Source organism: Sarcophilus harrisii, chromosome 4 (genome assembly GCF_902635505.1).
Source record: "Sarcophilus harrisii chromosome 4, mSarHar1.11, whole genome shotgun sequence".
Taxonomy (NCBI): domain Eukaryota; kingdom Metazoa; phylum Chordata; class Mammalia; order Dasyuromorphia; family Dasyuridae; genus Sarcophilus; species Sarcophilus harrisii.
Genome location: NC_045429.1, coordinates 325,210,351 through 325,235,511, shown reverse-complemented (window position 1 = coordinate 325,235,511; position 25,161 = coordinate 325,210,351). Strand labels below are relative to the sequence as shown.

Here is a 25,161-nt window from a genome sequence, read left to right as displayed (position 1 = left end):
CTCAGTTCTGGCCATTAAATTTGATTTGTTAGTGAGAGGCCTAGTTATTAGCAGCATCAAGAAGATAGATGAACTAGTTCTACTCCCTTAATTCCAGGCTCCCATTTTTTGATGCTGTTAAGTTTTTTCCCCATTTGTTGAGTATTGTTTTCAATTTGACACATCCCTCTTATGCATGAATTATGCTTTTTCTTATAGCTTCTGGGAAGGTGGATATAGACAAACTGTTGGATGAAGTTAAAGCTATTCAAAGTAAGTGGTAGATTATGATGCTAAGCTAAAACTGGCATCTTCCCTATTTATTCCCAATCATCCCAGCTAATTATTGATGCACTATGAGTGCCCACTGACCTTCAATTTATCTCTGTAGACATCTATATATAAGTTCTAAGGCATATATCTTTATATATTTCTGCAAACTTGCTACTTAGCAGCCAAATTCTAGACCTATACAACATACACTGAAGCATAGATTTGATACTTTGCCAATAATTAGTTCAATATATAAACAAATCTCTAAATTTAAGTGAAGAAAACCAAATTTTCTTTTGGTGGCCAGTACTATCTCCTCCTCCCATGGTATTTCTCTTCTTCTCATCCACCTCTCCCAATCCCTTTTATCTATTCAACAATCTTTTGTCCTCTTCCCATTCCATTATCACAACCTACTTTGAAGAAAGAATCTAATATCAATCATTTACATCTTAACATAAAGTTGAATCAATCTCATACTTTTTTTATAAAAAGCCATAATTATATGTATTTCATCATTTCACAGATGTGGAATCTCAAGTCCAGAAAAGTCACTTTATTCAAGGTCACAAACCTTACTTGGGGTCCAAGTTAGTAATAAAATCTAGGTATTCTGACGGCCAAATCAGATTTTTCCATTAAATTACAGTATTTGATCTTTGACCATTGGATTCAAAATGTTAGCTAACCATTGCAACATGAAGCTGTTTGTATTTGTTTTTTAAGCTTTGCCTTTTATTGTGAAAGGAGAGCCTTTGTTCCCTAATAAAGGATTTTTAAGCATTAGCTGAGCAGGTAGAAAAAGGCCTGGGAAAAATCTTAATTTAGAAATGTCAAGGTCATCCACTATGTCCAGACTATTGTTAGTCATACTGGTGGTGGTGGTGGTGGTGGTCCTTCTTTGTTTTCAAAGAGGACCATTGACACGATGGGGTAATGTCTTGGCTTGTGCATTAATTGGCTTTAAGAGAGGTAAAGCTACACAGAGCCATTAACCTCACTCTCTACTCCTGTATCACTGAAGTCCAGAGGCAAGACAAAAGTCAAGGGACTAGCCATAGTTCAAGATGAAGCGAATGACCTTGACCTTTCTAAATTAAGGTCTTTCCAACCTTCTTCTACCCTCTTAGCTAAAGCTTAAAAGTCCCTTTTAGACTTTGTCTTGCCACTGGACTTGTACGAGTCTGGAGGAGAGAGTGAGAAGCTGATGGCTCTGTGCAAATCTGCTTCATTTGCAGTCAATTCAAGTGCAAAGACAGACATCACCCATGAGATCACTAGTCCTCTTTGAAACTGAAGGACAAAGAACAGAGACTCTAGTCATCACAAGGGGCATACCTATGTTTAAGACAAGCCCAGTTATTTAATCACTTATCTGTGGTACTCTAAGTCACTGGGCAGTTATTCTGTTCATACTTCACTGTGTCTATCCTTGGTTAAATTTCTCTAACCCTAATTGCAGGATCTTCTTTAAGTGCTACTTCTTAGTTCTTCATTACTGAAATTGATGGCTGAAATTGAGGGCAATGATGCTTTGCAATAAATAAGTATTGTTCTCATTGACATATTTTGCTATTCTTTTTTTAAGGAAAAAATGTTGCCATCACTGACATAGACAACTTTCTAGAAAATGTGGGGATTGAATTACCAGATCAGGAATTTCAGGAGCTGATGAAAAACCTGCCAGCTGGTGGTGAGCATTTATGACAGCTCAATATCTTTTAAGGGTGCTGACCTTTGAATGAAAATTTCTAAAACTATACTTACTTGATGACATGTGAGATATCTGATATACACATAAAGATACAATTTAATGTGCAGTGAATGGAAGTGCTCAGAGCAGAGTCAGGAAGACTGGAGTTCAAATCCCATCTCAGACATTTACTAGCTGTATGACTCTGGGCAAATCAATTAACCTGTATTGACCTTAGTTTCTTCGACTGTAAAATGGGACTCTACCATGCAAATAAGATAATATTTTAATAAGATGTTATCTTAAAATAAGATAAAATTTTTAAATATTTAAAATATTTATTTTAATAAATAATTTTTAAAGTATTTTAAAATTAACACATTAGTACAGTAGTCATAGGAACTTGATAATGCTTATTCCTTTCCCCCCTGCATAGTCATTCAGTGAACATTTCCCAGTATTCCTTAATTTTAATCTCTTCCCTCTAAGATTAGCCCCAATTAATCCTTTATGCTTATTTTTTTTACATAGTTGTTGGCATGTCATCTCTGCCTCATTAAATTATGAGTTCCTGAAGTGCAGGAACTGTTTTTTGTTTTTCTTTGTATCCCTAGTACTTGGCACAGTGTCCAACACACAGTGGGTGCTTAAATACTTTTTGACTAACTAACCAAAGCTGTTGTGTGGAGTAGTGTGCTGGAAAGAAAATATGAGTAAAACATAGTCTCTTCCATCAAGGAATTTACTGTATGTTAGAGGAAACCAGAAAGAAGTGTAGTCCGAAAACTGAAGGTGAATCCTAGCTCTGCCATTAGCTGCAAATCACTTAACTTCTTTGGAAAATAATTTCTTCTTCTGTATTAAAGAGATAGGAAAAGAAAGAAGACAGACAGAGAGCAAAAGAGATAGATAGATACAGAGAGACATAGAGAGAAAAGACAGACAGAAATAGAGACAAAGAGAGAGAAACTAAGAGACTAGAATATATGAGCTCTGCAAAAGCAAGAATTATTTCTTCTTGCAGATGATATGAATCTGATCTATGAATCTGATCAGCTATTTGGTACAGTAGATAGGGCCTGGAATTAGGAAGATTCATTTTCCTAAGTTCATATCCAGCCTCAAACATTCACTAGCTGTGGGACTGTAGGAAAGTCATGTAATGCTATTTACCTCTGTTTCCTCATTTGTAAAATGAGCTGGAAAAGGAAATGGCAAACTATTCCAATATCTTCGCCAAGAAAACTCCAAATGGAAGCATAAAGAGTAGAACACAACAGAAAAAAGATGGAATGACAACAACATAGAAAACTCTAGAGAGTCTGTTAAAAATTATTTGAAACAATAACTCCAGCAAAAGAACAAGATAAAAAAAAATAAACCTTTCTGAATTACCAGCCTTTCTGAAGTAGCAACAAAACCTAGGAGGGAGAAATAGAAAGAAAAATTGCATTTAAAGTGACTATAGAATTTATTAGATATTTTGTATTCCATCTAAAAAGTCACACAAGAACTATAGAAATATAATAATAAAATACTTATTACAGAAATAAAGTAATATTTAATAAATAGAAATTTATTAATTGCCTATCATTGACACATGTCAATGCAATAAAAATTGCCCAAAAACTCTTATTTTATTGAGCACAAACTATCAAATTTACAAAATTACAAAATAATTTTTTGTAAAGCTAGGGGGAAAAAACCTAAAATTCATCTGGAGAAACAAAAGTTCAAAAATCTCAAAGGAAATAATGAAAAATTTATGATCAACCTTAACTTTAATTCCTTAACAACAAGCTATTCCTCAATAAGCCTTTATGATGTTTGTAAAACTCTTTACAAATATTATCTCATGTTATCCTCCCAAAATTCTAGGTAGGTAATATTAAAATTCCCATCGTACAGTCTAGGTCCCAGAACACTGATCCATAAATAATAGTAATAATTATAACTAATTTTTCTGGCATATTAGATTTTTAATATGTATTTTTTTTCCTTCAATTATATTTTTAAACATTTTTTCAAAGTTTTCTACCTCTGTTTCCCTTTTTTTCTCCCCTTTCCTCCCTCAGATGGTGAACAATCAGCTACAGGTTATACAAGTATAATTATATAAAACATTTCTATATTACACTGAATTTTTAAAAACACTTCCCATACATTATCTCATTTGATCCCCAAGGCAATTCTGTGAGATACAGATATTGCAGGTATTTCTTGGGTCTGGGATTTTATTAACATAGATTCCCAGTGTGGAAATTTCCTCCACTAATGCAGATCCAACAACTTTTCTCCAACATAATCTTATAGAATGAGTGTTTGGAGTATTGAGAGGGTGACTTCCCTTAGTCATACAGTAGATAGCACTTGAACCCATGTTTTCCTGTAACCAAAGTTGGTCATCTATTCACTATCTCTCCTATAATAATTAAACTATCATTATTTTATAGAAATGGGCCCAAAAAGTTTAAGTTCAACTAATATTAGTAGTGGAATTCCAAAGCAGGACACTGCTAGATGCTGAGAAAGATATGTAAAATAAGACACAGATTAAGAACTCTGTCGATTTGTATAGAACACAACAGATAGAGTGCTGGACTAGGAATTAGGTAGTCCTGGATTTGAATCCTGCCTCAATTCCTTAAGTCCCTGATTGAGGGACTTTCCTCACCTGGAAAATGGGGATAATAATAGTACCTATTTGTTGTAAGAATCAAACAAGATAACATAAGTAATTTTGTTGTTGTTCATTTATTTCAGTTGCATCCAATTCTTTATAATGCCATTGGGTTTTCTTGAGAAAAATACTGGGGTAGTTTGCCATTTAATTTCCTTCTCCAGCTCATTTTACAGATGAGGAACTGAGGCAAATAGGGTTAAGTGACTTGGCTAGAGTCAACCAGCTAAGAAGTGCTAAGATTTGAACTCATAAATGAGCCTTCCTGATTTCAAGCCACTATGCCACCTAGCTATCCCAACAAAAGTGTTTTGCAAACTTTCATGTACTATACAATGTCAGTTATAATTAGCTATTATTGTGGTGCCCAAAAAAGACTTGAAACCATTAAACATAGTAACCTGTTCCTCCTATCTCTATATCCCTTTCTTGAGTTTCAGCTTTCGAAGATGATTATCATGTGAATTCACTAGAGTCTAGGTTCACTCAGGTTTAAAAGGAGACAGAGGACACATTTTGATTAGTTCCCTCTCAAGTGCCATGCACAAACATGACTGTGAAAAAAAATCCCATAAATGACAACTTTGTGAGATATGTATTATATAGCTGCATATTACTTTATAGTTAACTATTGACTTCATCAGGCAAATTTTTAATTTTAAGAGATGTCCTACAACCTAACCAAAAAGATTAATCCAGAATTTTAATGGAAGGAATAAGCAATCAGTCCTTTTTTCCCTATGTAAAAAAGAATAGTTTTGGGTCACTTCCTCCCATTTTCCCCGTCCAAAATATCTGTTAAAAACTCTGGATGTTTGTGATCTGAGTAAAGGTTCTAGTTCTATAGCATAGTATAAATATAATGCCTCTAGAAGTATATATCTTGTGGCATCAAAATTTAAATTAGTTTAATGAATAGATTCAATAAAGTTGACCTTTTTGTTGCCCCCCATTTTTGACATTCCATATCTACTCTCTACACTTTTGAATTAGCTATTCCCATACCTGGAATGCACTCTCGCCTTCCTCATCTTAAAGCCCCTTTTTCCTTTCATAATTCTCCTCAATAATCACCTTCTACAAAGAAGCTTTTCTAAAATCCCTAACAGCTAAAATTAACATTAGCTTTTATTTATTTTATATATGCTTATGTAATTGCACACTGTAGTCTTTGTCTAAAGGTAAACAGAATCCCTACATCTTCCCCCTCCTCAATTCTTTGGGTAACTGGTACAACCTTGAGACAGTCTAGGCCATAGAAAAGCTAATAAATTAACCCTTCCCATGCCTAAAGGGGAAGGAGGAATTAAAAGTTAGAACAAATACCAAGCAGATCACTTTGTAGGTGCAGAAAGCCTGTGACAGATTTCCCAAATAGCAACAGTACAGAGGACTGAGAAGTGAACACAGAAGAAAAAGCAGACTAAACAACATCCACAGAATACAAGACCTGACAAACAGTAGAAGGTGAATGGGAGAGGTAGATGTTGTCATACATATGAGCTCTCACCAGAGAATTGAGAATGGAGCTACAGTGTTTAAACTGTCAGTGCAGGACTCTGGGACCATGAGATGTTTTAGCAAACCTAAGGCTGGTGATTCCTGCTTATTTCCCCAGCTTCTTTTTTTTTTTTTCAGTAGAGAAAACACAATAAGAGTCTACAGGAAAGTGTAACTCTCTAAGATATAATCATAATTTCAAATTTTGTAGTTTTCATGAATCTTAACTTTCATCTATCTTAGTGCTTCTTTGTCTTTTTTTTTTTATAACAGCCAATGGGAAAGTCCCTCTTAGTAAACTTATGGATAACCTGCAAATTTCTAAAGGTGAGTACAAAGCATGATGAGAACACAAGCCAAACTGGGAACATTTTGAATTTGTTTGATTTATTGTCTATTGCTTCTTTAAGGTGGATGTGCATTTTCCCCCACATAATCCACAGTATGTTATGTCTTCCTAAAAAGTTCAATAAAGTCAGTAATCACAAAATCACAGAACTTGAGAATTAGAAGGGACTTAAGAAGCCAACCAGTGCAAACCATACCATAAAAAAATATTCCTATCTACCTCTTTTTTTTTTAATTTAATAGCCTTTTATTTACAGGTTATATGCATGAGTAACTTTACAGCATTAACAATTGCCAAACCTCTTGTTCCAATTTTTCACCTCTTACCCCCCACCCCCTCCCCTAGATGGCAGGATGACCAGTAGATGTTAAATACATTAAAATATAAATTAGATACACAATAAGTATACATAACCAAAATGTTATTTTGCTGTACAAAAAGAATCAGACTCTGAAATATTTGTACAATTAGCTTGTGAAGGAAATCAAAAATGCAGGTGGGCATAAATATAGGGATTGGGAATTCAATGTAATGGTTTTTAGTCATCTCCCAGAGTTCTTTCTCTGGGCGTAGCTGGTTCAGTTCATTACTGCTCCATTGGAAATGATTTGGTTGATCTCGTTGCTGAGGATGGCCAGGTCCATCAGAACTGGTCATCATATAGTATTGTTGTTGAAGTATATAATGATCTCCTGGTCCTGCTCATTTCACTCAGCATCAGTTCGTGTAAGTCTCTCCAGGCCTTTCTGAAATCATCCTGTTGGTCATTTCTTACAGAACAATAATATTCCATAATATTCATATACCACAATTTATTCAGCCATTCTCCAACTGATGGGCATCCATTCAGTTTCCAGTTTCTAGCCACTACAAAAAGGGCTGCCACAAACATTCGTGCACATACAGGTCCCTGTCCCTTCTTTATAATCTCTTTGGGATATAAGCCCAGGAGTAACACTGCTGGATCAAAGGGTATGCACAGTTTGATAACTTTTTGAGCATAGTTCCAAACTACTCTCCAAAATGGTTGGATTCGTTCACAACTCCACCAACAATGCATCAATGTCCCAGTTTTCCCACATCCCCTCCAACAATCATCATTATTTTTTCCTGTCATCTTAGCCAATCTGACAGGTGTGTAGTCCTACCTACCTCTTTACTGAATACCCAAGAAGTGGTTATCTGCCATCTTCCTGAAATCTTTCAATAAGAGAGAACCTGCCATGTCCCAGGACTACCCAATTATACTTTTAGATAGCTTTCTATAGAAAAATTTTCCTAAAATCAGTCCTCCAATTTGCCTCTTTACAACTTCTACCCTTTGCTTTGATTTCTTTCTGAACCAAAAAGAACTAGATTAATCCCTTTTGCAAAACCCTTTAAACATTTCATAGCTAATATCCTCCCTCATCCAACCCTGGATTTCAGCTCAAGTCTTTTCATCTCTAGGAGAAATAGCCTCAGTTCCTTCAGCTTGTCCTGATACAACATATACTCAAAGTCCCTTCACCATCGGGGACACTTTCCAGCTTATCATTGTCTTTCTTTAACTATGGTACCCAGATATCAGGCTATTGACCACTACTTTGTGATGCATTTCTAACTCCCTTGTGTTTTTCCAAATTTTGCCAGAGAGAAAATATCAAAATCAAGGGTCTGAATAGCCCAAACTGAAATGATGGATGGATTCATAATTTTGTATTTAATTCAACCAGGAAAAAAGCAATTTGATAATTTAGGCAATAGAGATAGAGTCAACTTATCAAGAAAATTTACTGACATAATTCACTGAACAGTTTCTCAATTCCTTCCTCCCTCCTTTTACTTTTGATTCACCAGAATTATCCCCAGGACCAATCCTGAGTCCCCAAGTTCTATTTCCTAGTCTTCCCATTCATAGATCACAGGATCATAGGATTACAGATTCATAAGTAGGTGGAAATGTAGAGGCCCACCACTCCAACAACTAGTCCCCTCGCTTTATATATGAGAGAACTGAGATCTGGAGAGGTTAAATAACAAGGTTAAATAACACAAAGACAGCACATGGTAAGGCTATGGACTCCCTGTTTCATCTGGACAAGGAGACAGCATGTTGTGATGGAAAGCTGTCCTCACCAAAATCTTGTTTCTTATCTTCCTCCATCTGTGGTGTCCACATACTTGGTAATGCTGGTGGAAAATTTACCACTGTTCAGAAGATTTGCTGCCCTAAGGCCTGTGTTCAAATGTGGCTCTGCCATTTACCTCCTTTTGTGACCCTGAATTCAACAGACATTTGCCAAATACCTGCTCTGTGTGAGGCACTGTGCTGGACACCAGGAGATACAAGGACAAAAACCAAAACAGCCCTGACTCCAAGATTGTATTCCACGGGGAAGAGAGAGGGAGGTAGTATAACAAAGCAGATAAATGCAAGAACAGCTCACATAATGATTTCTAGAGAGATAAAAAGGAGTAAGATGTTACCTTCTCCTCTCTGGGGTTCAGTTTGTTTATATGTAAATGGTGAGGTTGGCTGTTGACTAACTGCAAGATCCCTTCTAGTTCTAAATCTTTTAAGTCACATGAGTCTTTGTTCCTTATCATAACACTCAGGAAAAGATAAGTTTTCACATTTTAGAATCATTGGGTAATTCTCTTATTCCTCTGTCTCTTTTTCTAAGGAGGCAAGATTAATATCCAAAACCTGGATGACTTTCTGGATAATATGGGGATCAAGATCATAGATGAAGACTTGAAAGAGCTAAAGAAAAATATGCCAGTTGATGGTGAGCATATTAGATAGCCCTCTTCCTATCAGGGGAGCTTTAACTTAGGGGATTCTATGTTAAAAATTCTGAAATCACATTTGTATGACACAAATATGATTCGAAAAGTTTAGCAAGAGTTCAAGTACTAAAATACTCAAAAAACTTGTCTTGGGTCATTTTCATTGACCCTAAAATCTGCAATCTTCTCCAAGATGGTGCCTTAGAATATGTGAAAAAATAATCCTGGGAATACTATATGGAGTACCAGCCAGGAAAAGGACAGAAAAATGAAGAAAAATAAATTGTAAGAGATTAGACATGGATAGAAAAGAATGAATTGAAGAAGAAATGGAGATACTAATTGTGGGGAGCAATAATAAATCTTACCAATGGTTAACTCAAGAACATAGTGGCCATGTTTCCAATCAACCATTATGAGACAGATAACATGCTGTGACACATAAGAAGAATGTGAGAGAAGTGAAGTCCTCTCTCTTTACTGAATGAGCTAATGGCTATCTTGGGAACAAAACACATAAGTGCCGAGCTTTTTAAACTTTTTCCATTCATGGACTCCATTTTGCCCAAGAAATTTTTATGCAACATATAGGTATACAAATAAAGCATTTACTGATAATACCATAAAGAAATTTGTTTTAAAACAATTCTTGGGTATGCATATAATTTTACCATTTACTAAAGACAAAAGCAAATTTGCAAAGTATTAAGATGGATGTGCTTTATTTTTACATAAAGAATTAAATCTTGGTGGAATATTTGATATTTTTTATTGTTGACAAATTATTCATGATCCTGACATTCATTTATCTGACCCCATATGGGGTCATAACCTAAAGTTTAAGAAGCTTTACATTAGGGAATCTGTCTCATATGGATGGCATATCCCGAAGTCAAATCTCCTTAAGCCTAAATATAAAACCCTAAGGACTGAAGAGAATATACTCTCCCTAGGACTAAACTCTACGTGAAGGAAAACTTACCCTACTTGCCTCTTAAGAATCATTTGCTCTGTGTAAAACTATTTAATATAGGGTATAAAATGTTATAGAGGAACCCTAAATCTCTTTTTCCTTCCCTCCCTCCCTCTCTCTCTCCTTCCCTCTCTTCTTCTCTCACTCCCTCTCTGTCTCTATTTCTCTCTGTCTTTCTCTGTCTCTTCCTTTTCTCCCTCCCTCTCTCCTTCATTCCCTTTTTCTCTCACTCTGTTCTGTTTCTCTTTCTCTCTCTTTCTCCAATTCTCTCTGTCTCTTTCCATCACTCTGTCTGTCTGTCTCTCTCTCTCTGAGTCTCTACATCTCTCTCTGTGTCTCCGTGTCTCTGTTTCTGTATCTCTCCATGCCTCTGTCTTTGTGTCTCTCTCTTTTTCTTTCTCTCTCCCTCCCTCTCTCCATCCTTCCATCCCTTCTTCCCTTCTTCTCTGTTTCTTTGTCTCTGTTTCTGTCTCTGTCTCTCTGTCTCTCTCTCTCTCTCTCTGTCTCTCTGTCTGCCTCTCTGTCTCTCCCCCTCCCCGACACACACACACACACAGGTCTGTAGGAATGAAGAAACAAAGTGTACCAGATCAAAAAATAAATATCAGTAAGCTTGATCAATCCTGAGACTGTATAAAAAGATAACCAGAAGTCATGATGACAAACATGAACTTAAGTGAACAGGTCAAAAACATCAAGTATTATTCCAATTGGAAATGTCCCAGAGGAACTCAAGACCAGAGCAATGGCCTAAAAAGTGATATCTCAGGGAGGATGAAAGACAGGAGTTCTGAATAGGGTCTGAGAATGCTGAGTGCCAGCATGCCAGCGGCTCAGGAAGAATACATCAAGACCCAAAGGGAGCATGTGTGTTTCACTCAGGAGTGCAAGAGAGGGCAAAGCCTGACCTTGGCACCAAATTCCAAATCTTGGGCTGAAGCTTGAGATATGAGGAAACGGAAGACAACAAACATTATCAAGAGATGCTGAAAGAGATTAATCTAGAAGAAGAGAATAACTCTGTAACAGCTACATAAAGAGCCGGTAGTGGGGGTAGATTGTATGGTCACCACCACTCAGTTAATAAGCATTTATTAAGCACCTAGTATGGTAGCACGGATACAAAGAAGAGCAAAAGACAGTAACTGATCTCAAGGGGAGAGTCTAATGGGGGAGTCTAATGTAGGAGACAACATTTAAACAATCATGTATAAACAAAATACACAGAAATACAGTATAAATAAGATAATAGAGGAATGACAGCAGCATTAAGGAGGATCATAGGATGATTAAATTATTTGGAAGAAAGATAAACAATGGAATTACAAGTGAAATAAGGGCTTTGGAAGAAAAAATAAGGAGAATAAGTAACTTGCACTAGAAGTTGAAAAACTATTCAGCTGGTGGGCAGAATAGACCAAAAGAGAACACAAATGCTTTTTTAAGATTTTTTTAAAATTATATAACATGATTAATAAAAGAAGAAAGTGTAAGGTATCAATTATTAAAAAAAACAGTTTGAGAATCGATACAAAGGATAAATAAGGAAATATCTCACTGCCCTTGATGAATTCAAGTCACTTAGCTAAAATCTTGAATCTGGAGAGAAATGGGAGATGAAAGTCCTGAGTCATTGTCAGTGGCAAGATTGTGAGAAACGACAAAAAGCAAATGTCCTAATTTTCAAAAGAAGAAAGAGAATAGAGTCTTTAAAATTTAGTAGACTAGTGAATCTTTGATCCTGGAAAAATTCTAAAGCAGATTATGAAAGAGAGGGGATACTGATTACAGAGATTACTGAGTGAGATAATGGCTTCTCTAATAACAATTCATATCAGTTTTGTATGAACCAAGTGACGTAAGCAGAACAGGAGAATAATTTCTAAACTACATCATAGTAAAGAAAAACATATTTGAAAGACTTAAAGACTCTAGAACTAAATATCATTTCTTCTTTTGATTGGACTACTTTACTAATAAATAGATCAGAGGAATGCTATAGACAGTCAACTAAGATTTGGCAAAACTTCTCTTTAAATATCTCATGCTATTCTTGTGGAGAAGATGAAGAGTGGATGATAAAATGGGATTCAGAATCATCAGGATGACCAGATTCATCGAGGAGGAAGAGTCAAATGATGTAGTGTTAGGACACACTAATTTAGCTGTTTATCTAGATTCTATCTTGCCACAATCTTGGGTACGTAATACATGATTACTAAATTGAAAAGAATTTTTAAAAGGCAGATGTTCCAGATAATGTCCTTGCTGGAGTCTCCTAGGATGCTAGGATTATAGATCCAGAACCATAAGGGATTTTAGAGGTAATCTAATTAGTTTTTAGTTAACTAAATTAATTAGTTAATTTAGAGGTAATCTGATTAAAAGACTAAGGCCCAGAGAGGCCTGAGCACACATTTGTAGGAAGTAGAAGAGCTAAGATCCCACTAATAATAGGTTTCAAGGTCAATATATGCCAGCTTGTCTTTAGAGATGCATTATTATGTGAATCATGCCTCTCTTAGTTTAAAATCAAGCAATTTCATCATTCTGGATTTGTTTCCATAGTCAATTGAATGGAATTCAAAAAACATTTATTAAACATCTACTGTTTGCAAAGAACAGTGTTTGGTACTAAGGATATAAGACCAAAACAAAGAAAAAGGTCATGTTTCCAAGGAATTTATATGGGTATGAAGAATAGATTCATATGTAAGTAAATATAAAAAAAACAGCAAGGTGAAGCTAAGGTAATTGGTAGGGATGGAAATGAGGGGGGAAAGAAAATGCTAACTAAAAGGATCAGAAAAGGTCTTTTTCAATCAATCAATATATCACAAGCTTACCGATATTTATTTTTTGATTCTTAGTCATTATTTGATCTGGTACACTTTATTTCTTCATTCCTACAGGCCTCTGTGGGGGGAGGGGGAGAGAAGAGGGGGAAAGAGAGAGAGAAAGAGACAGAGACAGAAACAGAGACAGAGAGACAGAGAATAAGGGAAGAAGGGGGAGGGAAGGAGGGAGAGAAAGAAAAACAGAGAGAGACACAAAGGCATGGAGAGATAGAGACAGAGACACGGAGACACAGAGACAGAGACATGGAGAGACAGAGAAATGTAGAGACTCAGAGAGATAAAGAGATGGAAAGAGAGAGAGATGAAGAGAGAGAGAGAGAAAGAGAAACAGAGACAGAGTGAGAGAAGAAGGGAATGAAGGAGAGAGGGAGAGAGAAAGGGAGAGACAGAGAAAGACAGAGAGAAATAGAGACAGAGAGGGAGTGAGAGAAGAAGAGAGGGAAGGAGAGAGAGGGAGAGAAGGAGGGAGAGAGATTTAGGGTTCCTCTATAACCTTTTAACCTATCTTAAATAGAAACTTGAACTATGATTTTACAATATACACCCACAGAGTTCCTTGATGCTGGAGTAGTCATTCCCTGGGAAAACCAACCAATGAGTGAAAACTTAGAGGGTAGATCAGAGAGAACATTACAAGCAGTGAGAGGCCTCCAGAAGAAATCTGAATAATTGAAATTTCTCATCACATCTTTATGCCAAAGCTTGTGACTTCTTTCCTAAACTCCATCTCTTTCTTTTTTTCCTTCTAAGTGTTCTATAGTATATCTATAACATTCTTCTAATATTGTGAAAAAAGTAAACAAGGTTAATCTGACATGACTGGTTCTTGATGAAACTGTATTCTCTTTATAAGCTACTGCTTCCAATAGTCATTAACTATAGGAATCTAGTGTTCGATAACACTAGATAAACACCCTCTCTCTCTTTCTCTCTCTCTCTGTATGTGTGTCTCTCCCTCTCTCCCTGTCTCTCTCTCTTTCTCTCTCTCTCTCTCTCTCTCTCTCTCTCTCTCTCTCTCTCTCTCTCTTTCTCTCTCTCTTTCTCTCCCTCTTCCTCTTCCTCTCCCTCTCCCTCTCCCTCTATCTATCTATCTCTCTCTTTCTGTCTCTATTGTCTCTCTCTACCTGTCTACCTCTCTCTCTCTCTCTCACACACACACACACACACACGCCTCTAGAAATGATGAAACAAAGTGTACCAGATTAAATAATGACTGAGAAATCCAAAAATAAGAATCAGATAACACAAAGACTCCAACTTCTAGGATAACAATTTTTAAAATTTCTGGGGAAACTGGAAAGCAATAAGGCAGAAACTAGGCATCGATCAACACTTTGGTATACCTATACCTTATCTTGGTATAGGGTGTTAGATCCAACTGTTGAATCAGTTCACAATTCCACCAATAATGCATCAGAGCATTTTGGAACTATACCCAAAGACTATAAAACTGTACTTATCCCTTTTGACACAGCAGTATCTCTACTGGGCCTGTATCACAAAGAGATCATAAAGAAGGAAAAAGGACCCACATGGGCAAAAAGTTTTTGTAGCAACCCTTTTGTAGTGGCCAGAAAATGGAAACTGAGTGAATGTCCATCAGTTGGAGAATGGCTGAATAAGTTATGGTATATGGATGTAATGGAATATTATTGTTCTATAAGAAATAATGAGCAGGCTGATTTCAGAAAAGCCTGGAAAGATTTACATGAACTGATGCCAACTTATGATGAGCAAAACCAAGAGGACACTGTACACAGTAACAAGAAGATTATGTGATGATCCACTATGATGAATTTAGCTCTTCTCAAAAATGAGGTCATTCAAGGAAATTCAAATAGACTTGTGATAGTGATAGAGATGGCATCCACATCCAGAGAGAAAACCAAGGAGACTGAATGTGAATCAAAACTTAATATTTTCACCTTTGTTACTGTTTTTTGCTTGGTTTTTTCTTTTTGATCTGATTTTTTTGCACTGCATGATGAATATAGAAATATGTTTAGAAGAACTGCACAGGTTTAAATTATTAAGGGATTGCTTACTGTCTTGGAGAGTCGGAGAGGAAAGAGTATAAGAAAAATTTGGAACACAAGGTTTTGCATTGGTAAATGTTGAAAACTATCTTTGCATGTATTTGGAAAAATAAAATACTATTAAAATAAAAAAACAAAAATATATACTCAAGTAAAATAATTCTTATATGGGCCACGTTAAATAAAAAATTACAGTCTATAACTTACTTTCTAAATGTTCTAAATGTTTACCAAGGATCTTTTATTGTTGTTGTCTTTCTTTCCAGGAATTAAAATCTATACACTGCCTATAGTTGGTAGATTATTCTATTCATTTCTTTGAAAATCAGGATATTTGCTCTTCTATAGTCTTATGATACTTCCCCCATGATGTGATATGATGTTAAGGGCAGTGGTTCAGCAATCATTTGTGCCAGTTTGTTCAGGACCTGAACCAAGCCTTGAAGGGAACTGAGGACCCTCAGAAATTTAGGAAATAAGTACTTTCCAGAGCTGATGGTCTGTAAAAAAAAAAAAAAAAAAAAAAAAAAAAAAGTCACAAAGGCTGGCTATAAAATACAGAACTGGGTGAATAGCATATAGTTTAACTTGATCCTGAGCTCACTCCCATTATTCTATTCAAATGTCTTTTAATGCAATTTTGCCAGAGGTAGCTTACCTTTAATAAATTTGTATTTCCATGTATCCACATATTTGTTTGGTTTACTTTAAGTTCTCTATTTAAAAAAAAATTTCAGTAGCATTTGAAATCTCTAATGAAGAAGATGTAGGTAGGTACTTTTGAGTAACTTTTTTTAGACCACTGATTGGCTACCACAGTTACCCAGTGAATCCAAAAATTTGTCCATGTTACCAAGATCTGCACATAGCCTTGACAGAAACAAAACAACTGCCCACTCCACCCCAAAAATCTACTAATAATCATGTGACCTAGTCAAAATAAAGAACTAGAGATACCACTCTCCCTAGGTTTAGCAACACCAATGACCAGAAACATAATATATTTCCCTTTATGTCTCCTTTCCAGGTATAGAAGCATAAATAGATATATGACTTTGTAAATTACTTCATAATTGTTCTATTGTGCAATTGCACAATATGCAATAATAATATAAATTGTTTATTGGCTGGTGTTGCACTCAAATGTGATTTGTTTTAAAATAAATTATGAAGCAAAAACAACAACAACAATAACAACAAAAACATGAGTATTTTTTGTTCCTGAAATTTTGATGAGCAAGAACAGGGTAGACTTTTCTTTCTCTGCTGTAACAACAGAACAATGTTTCTGGAACTCTTTTCTTTCCATAAATACTTTATATGGAAGATGTGCTAATATGAATGCAGATTTTGTTTCTATAATATGTTTCTTTTTTACTGCGGAGATTTAAGATATTATAGGAAAGAACATTAGAAATCACATTAAAGGAATGAATGTACCAACAGTAATAAAAGTTGTCTACATACCCATCAAGAAAGAAAATAGAATAAAAGTCTATGGTTCATGTTGAAATCTTTGGTTTCATAATCTCAGAATTTTATGCCATTTTTTTCTACCATTAATTCTCACATGTTTAAATTGTCCTTATCTTATATAGCTCATGGGAAGACTGATCTGAGTACACTGATAAATGAAGTGAAAGCTTTACAAGGTGAGACTTTATGATGAAAAAAACAGGTAAAATGGAGAATTCTGATGCTCCAGATTAATTTTTTTTAAGAAGCCATTTTTGGCTTTTATTTTTATAACCTTTAATCTCTCCTCAACTTCTTGTAACAAAGAAAAACAATTAAGCAAAAAGCTGTGTCTGACAGTGTATGCCACATTTCACCTCCAGTCATCAATTCTCTACTGAAAAAAAAAAAGGAAGGTATGTCTCCTTATCAATTCTCCAGTACTGAAATGTCCATCAAAATTTGTCTGTTTTTTAGTGTTATTATTTAAATTATTGTGGTCACTATGTACTATTCTCTTAGTGGATAGACTGTTAAGATTAGGAGTCATGAAAGCCTGACTGAAATCCTGTCTCAGACACGTAATAGCTTTATGACTCTAGGTTTATTATTTAAACTCTCTTCAATTAATCTATTACTGTTAAGTCAACAAGCATTTCTTAAGCTCCCATTATGTGATAGGATATACTAAGTGGTGAGGATAAAAAAAAAATGAAGATAACATTCTCTGCTCCCATTGTTCTACTAGACTCAGAAAAAAAAAAAAGAGGCAAAAACATGGATTTCCATCTTCTTCTCTTCCTTTGTTTCCCTAGACTTATGTAAATAATCAGTGCCCATGATCCCCAATAGTGTCTTGGTACTATGTTTTTAGCAATAGAAAAGAAATAAGTCTAAGGAGAAAACTTTAAAAAATGGCCTTCTTTTTTTAGGGCCAACCCTAATAAGCATAGATAATTTGTAAGCCAGTCATTTGGTGAATTTTTTTAAAGGCAATAGAAACTCATATAACAAGAAAATATACATAGTGATTTTTCAGTCCCATGCTTCCTTCTTCATTTCTGTCTGTGGAGACATTGGCAGAATGTTAGAAGAGAGGACAGAAATTGTTATGAATAACATAGCTGACATACTGTAAACTTCAGAATACCAAGAGTCAAATTAACTCTGAGAGTCTTGCCCAATGACCAAAAAGTAGGTGAAGGGCTAAAAGAACAAAATCATCTCAACATTGATGGAACCAGTAGAAATAAGGAAGTGCAACTGAATGAAAGTTATAGTCATAGTTAAATAGCTAGAAAGAGATAAAGAGGTAGTTTTATCATATATCCAAAGGCAACAAGAAACAATATTTGGGCATCCCATATAGTAGAACTAATGATAAATATTCAGGATAAAGGAAAAGGAGATACCAAAGATTTGTGGACTATAAAGAAGTATCAAACATTTATATAAGGAATAGCTACATCAAGAAAAGAATTGGTAATTGCTAGAGTTGATAAACACCAAATAGCATTGCAAAAGGAAAGACAAAGAAAGAAAGAAGAGAAAGAAGGAAGGAAGGAAGGAAGGAAGGAAGGAAGGAAGGAAGGAAGGAAGGAAGGAAGGAAGGAAGGAAGGAAGGAAGAAGAGGGAGGAAGGAAGAAAAGAAGGGAGGGAGGAAGGGAAGAGAAGCAGGGAGGGAAGGAAGGCAAAGAAATAAATAATGTCAAAGAGTAATCACTAGATCAGTTGTGAACAACAGACCACTAACTTTTCAAGAAAAAGATCAGAATATATCAAAAATAGGTAAAATGATGCAAATAGTAAGAAAGAGATGACAAAGAGTTGAAAACAATTCAGTCTTATATTATTTAATCAAGTAACTAACAACGAAAATGGAAAATGGACATCAAAAAAATGGGATAAGGATGACCACTGAAAGACAGAATTTAAGCCCTCCAAATCTGTTGCCACGAGTGGAAAACCTTAATCTGGAAATGTTTGACTTACATGTGAAACAAAGAAATATACCAATACTAGTTTTAATTAGTAAACTTGTTTTTAAATTTAATGGAGAAGGATAATAAACATTGTTCTAAGCAATATTGTCTCATAAAGCATAAAGAAACTATGGAAGGTTAAAAAACTTTTTAAAAAAACTTTGTAAAGAATCCCACTAGGTATGGTAATCTTCAATTCATTTAAGGGTGAATATGGGACAATAAATTTTAAAAAATGAAAATATCTCTAGTAGATATACTACTATATTACTCTTATATTTTACTATATTACTATACTATAACAGTTACTATACAGACTCTCAATTGCAGTAGAGAGAGAATACTTGTAACCAAACATCACATCCATGATAAGCTTATAGAGGAGGGATAAAAATGGCATTAAAGACAACAAATATGAGAAAAGTGGCTCAATTGGATCAAGTATATAGTGTATATTTGTTCTAAAGGAGACATAATTGTGATGGATAAAGAGGTTACCCCAAAATTTTTAGTGAAATTTTCAGTTTGAATGGCTATAAACTATATTAATACTTTTGGGGTACCTAGTATATGAAGGTGTCTGAAAGGAGAGGAAAGATAGGAAAAAACTTAGACCTTATCAATAAAATTAATATTAACAAATAAGTGACCAAGAAAACATCTTTTGCTCTTCTGAATCAAATACGTTTTTCATAATTGGAAAACAAAAGGTAAAAATGGGATTTTAAATTGTCTACATCTTTAAATCAACTACAGTATGACAAAGATGTTGTCTATTGTTGAATATCTCTTGTAAACACTTTCTACTAAAACTTTCAACAAGAATTTTCTCAATTTGTGCATAGATGACTTATTGAGTTTTTTTTATTGGTGGGAAGATAAGCATACAGGTCAATGACTGCTGATGTTTTCTTGGTCACTTTTCCCACAAGAAAAGAGTTGCCTTTTCCATGAAGTTATTTCCTATCCATATGTACAAATCAATTTAGATTCTTTAAAAAACATAGCAATAGTAATAGCAATGTTTAATGAAATACTGATAACAACCATAAGATGAGGCATAAAACAAGGATGTATATGCTGACAAAAATATTTACTACTGTGATGAAGGAGAACCCATGGATATCTTGGTGGATAATTAAATCCTCCAGATGATCCTCTCTGGGAATTCATTTTACTGGTTGAATCAAAAACTTGAATATTACATAGCCTCCTGGAAGAGCTCTATAACCACTCAGGAGTTTATGCAAACCATCCACACAAGGAAGGTCCAGTAAATCAAAAATGTCCATCATACATGGCTCTCTGCAACAATGAGATGATTCAAATCAGTTCCAGTTGTTCAATGATGAAGAGAACCATATACACATAGAGAGAGGACTGTGGGAACTGAATGTGGACCACAACATAGCATTTTCACTCTTTCTGCTGATATTTGTTTGCATTTTGTTTTCTTTCTCAGGTTTTTTTTTTCCTTTTTGACCCAATTTTTTTTTTTACATATTATTGTCAGTGAATTTAATCCATCTATTTTTTTTTAATTTTGCAGGTTAAAGACTTTTTTTTAATTTATTTTTTTATTTAATAGCCTTTTATTTACAGGATATATGCATGGGTAACTTTACAGCATTAACAATTGCCAAACCTCTTGTTCCAATTTTTCACCTCTTACCCCCCCCCACCCCCTCCCCTAGATGGCAGGATGACCAGTAGATGTTAAATATATTAAAATATAAATTAGATACACAATAAGTATACATGACCAAAACGTTATTTTGCTGTACAAAAAGAATCAGACTCTGAAATATTGTACAATTAGCTTGTGAAGGAAGTCAAAAATGCAGGTGTGCATAAATATAGGGATTGGGAATTCAATGTAATGGTTTTTAGTCATCTCCCAGAGTTCTTTTTCTGGGCATAGCTGGTTCAGTTCATTACTGCTCCATTAGAAATGATTTGGTTGATCTCGTTGCTGAGGATGGCCTGATCCATCAGAACTGGTCATCATATAGTATTGTTGTTGAAGTATATAATGATCTCCTGGTCCTGCTCATTTCACTCAGCATCAGTTCGTGTAAGTCTCTCCAGGCCTTTCTGAAATCATCCTGTTGTTGACCCGATTTTCTTGTGCAGCAAGTTAACTGTATAAATGTGTGTGTATGTATATTGAATTTAATATATATTTTAACATATTTAACATGTATTGGACTACTTGCCATCTAGGGGAAGGAGGTAGTAGGAAAGGAGGGAAAAATTTGGAACAGAAAGTTTTGCAAGTGTCAATGTTGAAAAATTACCCATCCATATATTTTGTAAATAAAAAGCTTTAATAAAATTTTTTAAAAAGGAAAAATGTCTATCACAGAAATCATGACATACCTTTATGTCATAAATTTCTAGAGTTGCCCCTGAGTTCATATTTCTGGGAGAAAGAATAAAGATGAACCACTTCTTCCCAAAGTTGAAGAGTACAAGATTAAGTTAGGTTGCCTTTGGTAAATATAAAACTCCATTAATTATGCCCAGTTTCTTATGAAAGCAAAGGTTCATTTTTTAATACCAATATTCTACTAGTGGTACTTCTAGCAAAACATGGCATATAATACTTTTCAAATATATCAAAAATGACTATCACACACAAAAGAATAGAGAGGTGCAAGTTACAACAAATAACCGTTTTTTGAAGGAGAGCATAAAATATGGTTAGGCATAGGTTATGCCTAAAATAGGGCAAGAATAAAGGGTTAACAAATGAATAAACAGAGTATTCCACTGATATTCTTCTCCCTCTGTTAATAAAGAGCAAAGAAAGCTCCCAAAAAATTTGGTGGTAGCTGTATGGCAAACTTCTGGAAGGAATTGGACAAAAGTCCCACAAAATATTCAGGCATGGATGGGTAGTTAATATATTTAGAGCTAAAAGGGATTATAAAGGTCATTAGGTCCATCTTCCTCTTTTATAAGAAACTAAGACCCAAGTTAAGTGATTTGCCTAAAGTCACACAGTAATTATATGAGGCATAATTTAAACTCAAATCTCACACTTCAAGTTTAGTACTCTGCCACCTGCATCTTTGCAGAGAATTCCCAAACAGTTCCATCCATTTAAATATGTCTGAACATCTTATGATCTAGGGAAAATCACTTAGGAAGTTTTTTGTTGGGAAGTTAAATTTGATTCAAAAAAGGATTATCCTTTTCTGAGAAAAAGATGATCTCTCCCAATAAGATCAGGGTAAAGTAAGGAATATTCATTGTCACTTGTATAACTTGAAGAATTTCAAGCTACTGTCAAACAATAAATTGAAGCAAGAAGTACAGGCAGAAGAGAAACAAAGTTATTAATTTTTACATATGACATGATAATATATTTAGAGACCCCTAAAGATTTAACTAAAGATTAATTGAAACAACTTCAGCAAAGTAGAACAATATATAACAACACAAATTTTCAATTTTCTTTATGTTACCAATAAAACAGAGCAAGAAGAGATAGAAATAGATATTCCATTAAAATATGATTAAAGAATTGTAAAATATGTAAGGGTCCAGCTACCAAGAGAAACAATCATATGAACAAAATTACAAAAACACACTTTGTAGAAATAAAGATATATTTAAATAAAGGGCAAAGTATCAATTGCTCATATTTGAGCCATGTCAATAAAATAAAAAATGACAATATTAGCAAAATTAATGTATGTAATCAGAAAATCTGCAGAGACCCTGAGAAGATAGTTATGTCAATGCAATATGTATGAAGCTGTGAATTGGTCCAACCATTCTGGAAAGCAATGTGGGGAAATAGTAAACTTTTCATACCCTTTGATTGATTTATGTAGCTACTTGATTTTATGTCCTTAAAGGACCAAAGAGAGATAAAGGACACATACATAGGTACAAACTTTAAAATTTCTAGCAGAATTTTTTGATATAGCAAAGAAATGGAAACTTACAGGGTATGTCTAGCTAGGTGGCACAGTGGAGAATCCCAGCCCTAAAGTTAGGAAGATCTGAGTTCAAATTAGACCTCAGATACTTACCAGTTGTGTGGCCCTAAGCAAATCACTTAACTCAGCTTCAGAAAACTGTCTATGAAATGAGCTGGAGAAGGCAATGGCAAATGACTCCAGTCTCTTTGCTAAGAAAAACCTATATGGGATCACAGAGAATCAGACACAACTGAAACAAAAAATATACAAAACCAACTGGGTAATGACTAAGGAAATTATCTTACATGAATTTAATAGAATATCATTGTATCATAAGAAACAACAAATGAAGACAGTGTCAGAGAAACATGTGAAAACTTTTATGTACTGAAGCTTAATGAAGCATGAGCATAACTAAGGAAAAAATTATATAATGATTATATCATAAATGAAAGCAACTTTGAAAGATTTCAAGATTGACAACTCTGACTTCAGAAGATTGTTAATGAATCATAATTCTCATTTTTACCAGAGGAGTTATAAAGTAGAAGTGTGGAACAAAACCTACATTTTCATGGACATTGTATAGATATGATTTCCATGACTATAATTTTATTTGATATAAGTTAGGGTTCTTTTTGAGGTAAAGAGATAGCAATTATGGGGGAGAAAAAAGATTTGGTAATAAATGATACAAAATAAAAAGAACGAAAATAGCATCAACAAAAATATATAAAATATACAGAAAAGGAGTGCAAAAAAATTACAGAGGAGCATAATGTTGAAATTACCTGAATAGACTTATCACATGCTTTTGAAAACCACTTATACATAATAGAAATTAATAGTTTCATATACCAAAAAAGCTTGTTTCCAAATCAGTACTGACAACTATTTCCTTTAAAAAATACTTCTATTAAAAATAAATAATAAATTTAATTTTTTTTTAATTACAAAATTAAAAGCTACTAGATAGAGCCAAGAGCTTGTGAAATACTATCTCTTAGAAGCAAAACTTTTTCCTACAATAAATCCTCCATTCAGTATAATGGATTGTGCTACCAGAGTCAGAAGAATCTTGGTTAATAAAAGGGATTGGTTCACCCCTTTGAGAATTTTCTGGGTTTTTTTCATTATTATTTCGTGAAGCAAGGAAAGAATAGGATAATTTTAAAACAATTTTACAAAATTATGAACTTTGTACTATTATTGTAATTCTCTGTTACTTCTTCTGTGATCTGAATTGTACTTTGTCTTATAGCGGAGGGAAAGGTGAATTTTGAAAGACTTAATGAAAGCTGAACAGGATCTCTTCTTCTTACTCATAATAACATGAAATCTCTTATCCTTCCAATTTACTGATTCACCGTTTGTACATCATGACCTCTAGGACAACAACCCTGGAAGAGACAATTCACCAGATTCTGTTAGTGTAGAAAACTTGAAAGCCCTTGACCAAAAGTATGTAGATTAGCTGTCTACTTTGCCAGAATGCATCAACCTTGACCAGTTTCCTCCCTACTCTGTGCTATGGAGGTTTCTCTTGGACCATAATCTCACTGATTATGTATGTCCTTAAAGCTTGTCACTATGCCTTTCAAAATGAGTTTGGAAAACATTTGGAAAAAAATAGAGAGCATAATGTAGATACATATGTGTGGGAGGGTATGTATAGATGCATATCCGTATATATAAACATATATATATATATATATATATATAGTTATATATGAACTGATATTTTATTATCTCACCTCTAACTACAAATGATAAATACAGTTCTGTAATCCCATGTAAGAAGTCTTTCTACAATTTGTCTGTCTGACACAATTCATATCATCTTATTTGTCTCTCTCATTAGACTGGATTTCCTCAGGATATGAACAGTAATTTTGGTTTTCTTTTTATTCCTAGCACTTAAGCACCATGCCTAGAATATAGTAAACACTTGTTACTTGTTGATTTGACTTGCCTTTGTATCTCCAGATTTAAAAAACTATTTAATACATATTAAGTAGTTTAAAAGGATTGCTTGATTATATCTTACATTTTTTCTTTTTTGTTAAGGAGGGGATGTTGATATTAACAACCTGGATAACATTCTGGAAAACCTGGGGATAAAGCTCACAGACAAAGAAAATGAAGAGCTATTGAATCATCTGCCAGTTGATGGTGAGCATTTCTTATGCCCTTGTATATTTTTAGGGATACTTTTCCTTCCTATCTGAGAAAGGATCCTTATTTAGAACACATAAAAAGATATCAAAACCTAAATCATAAAATATGATGAAATATTATCTCTTAATTGAATCTTCAAGTCAAGGATTTCCCATACTAACACTTAGTACAGCAAAGGAATGAAAGATTCCTCACTCTTTACCACAGGCCCTACCTGAACAGCCAAATAGCCCTTTTTAAAGAGAAAAGCCTAATGTATCTGTCATCAAGGAATCCTAACCAGCGAAATGACATGCTCTAGTGATGGACATAGAGTTAAGAAGATTTGAATCCAAATACTGTTGTAGAACTTACTGGGAGAATCTTGGACAAATCACTTGTCCTCCTTTATTTAGATTCTCTTTTCTCTTCTGCAAAATTACTATCACTGTAGTGATAGTAATAGTATCTACTATATAAGGTTGTTGTGATAAACACATGAGAAAGTACATGCACGCACAC

At 34.5% G+C, this 25,161-nt stretch overlaps 1 protein-coding gene and 1 long non-coding RNA gene across 2 annotated transcripts in view; one reads left to right on the top strand and one right to left on the bottom strand.

Annotated features, from left to right (window-relative positions):
* The window catches only part of EFCAB3 (EF-hand calcium binding domain 3), a 203,745-nt gene that overhangs the window by 37,156 nt on the left and 141,428 nt on the right, over window positions 1-25,161 (top strand). Inside the window, exons 10-15 of the mRNA XM_031965939.1 lie at window positions 199-252; window positions 1,841-1,945; window positions 6,399-6,452; window positions 9,141-9,245; window positions 16,712-16,765; window positions 24,550-24,654. Of these exons, the coding sequence (XP_031821799.1) occupies window positions 199-252; window positions 1,841-1,945; window positions 6,399-6,452; window positions 9,141-9,245; window positions 16,712-16,765; window positions 24,550-24,654 (477 nt within the window). The remainder of the gene's footprint in view (window positions 1-198; window positions 253-1,840; window positions 1,946-6,398; window positions 6,453-9,140; window positions 9,246-16,711; window positions 16,766-24,549; window positions 24,655-25,161) is intronic.
* The window catches only part of LOC116423283, a 132,326-nt gene continuing 122,446 nt past the window's right edge, over window positions 15,282-25,161 (bottom strand). The window contains exon 3 of the long non-coding RNA XR_004233834.1: window positions 15,282-15,613. This is a non-coding gene — a long non-coding RNA (uncharacterized LOC116423283). The remainder of the gene's footprint in view (window positions 15,614-25,161) is intronic.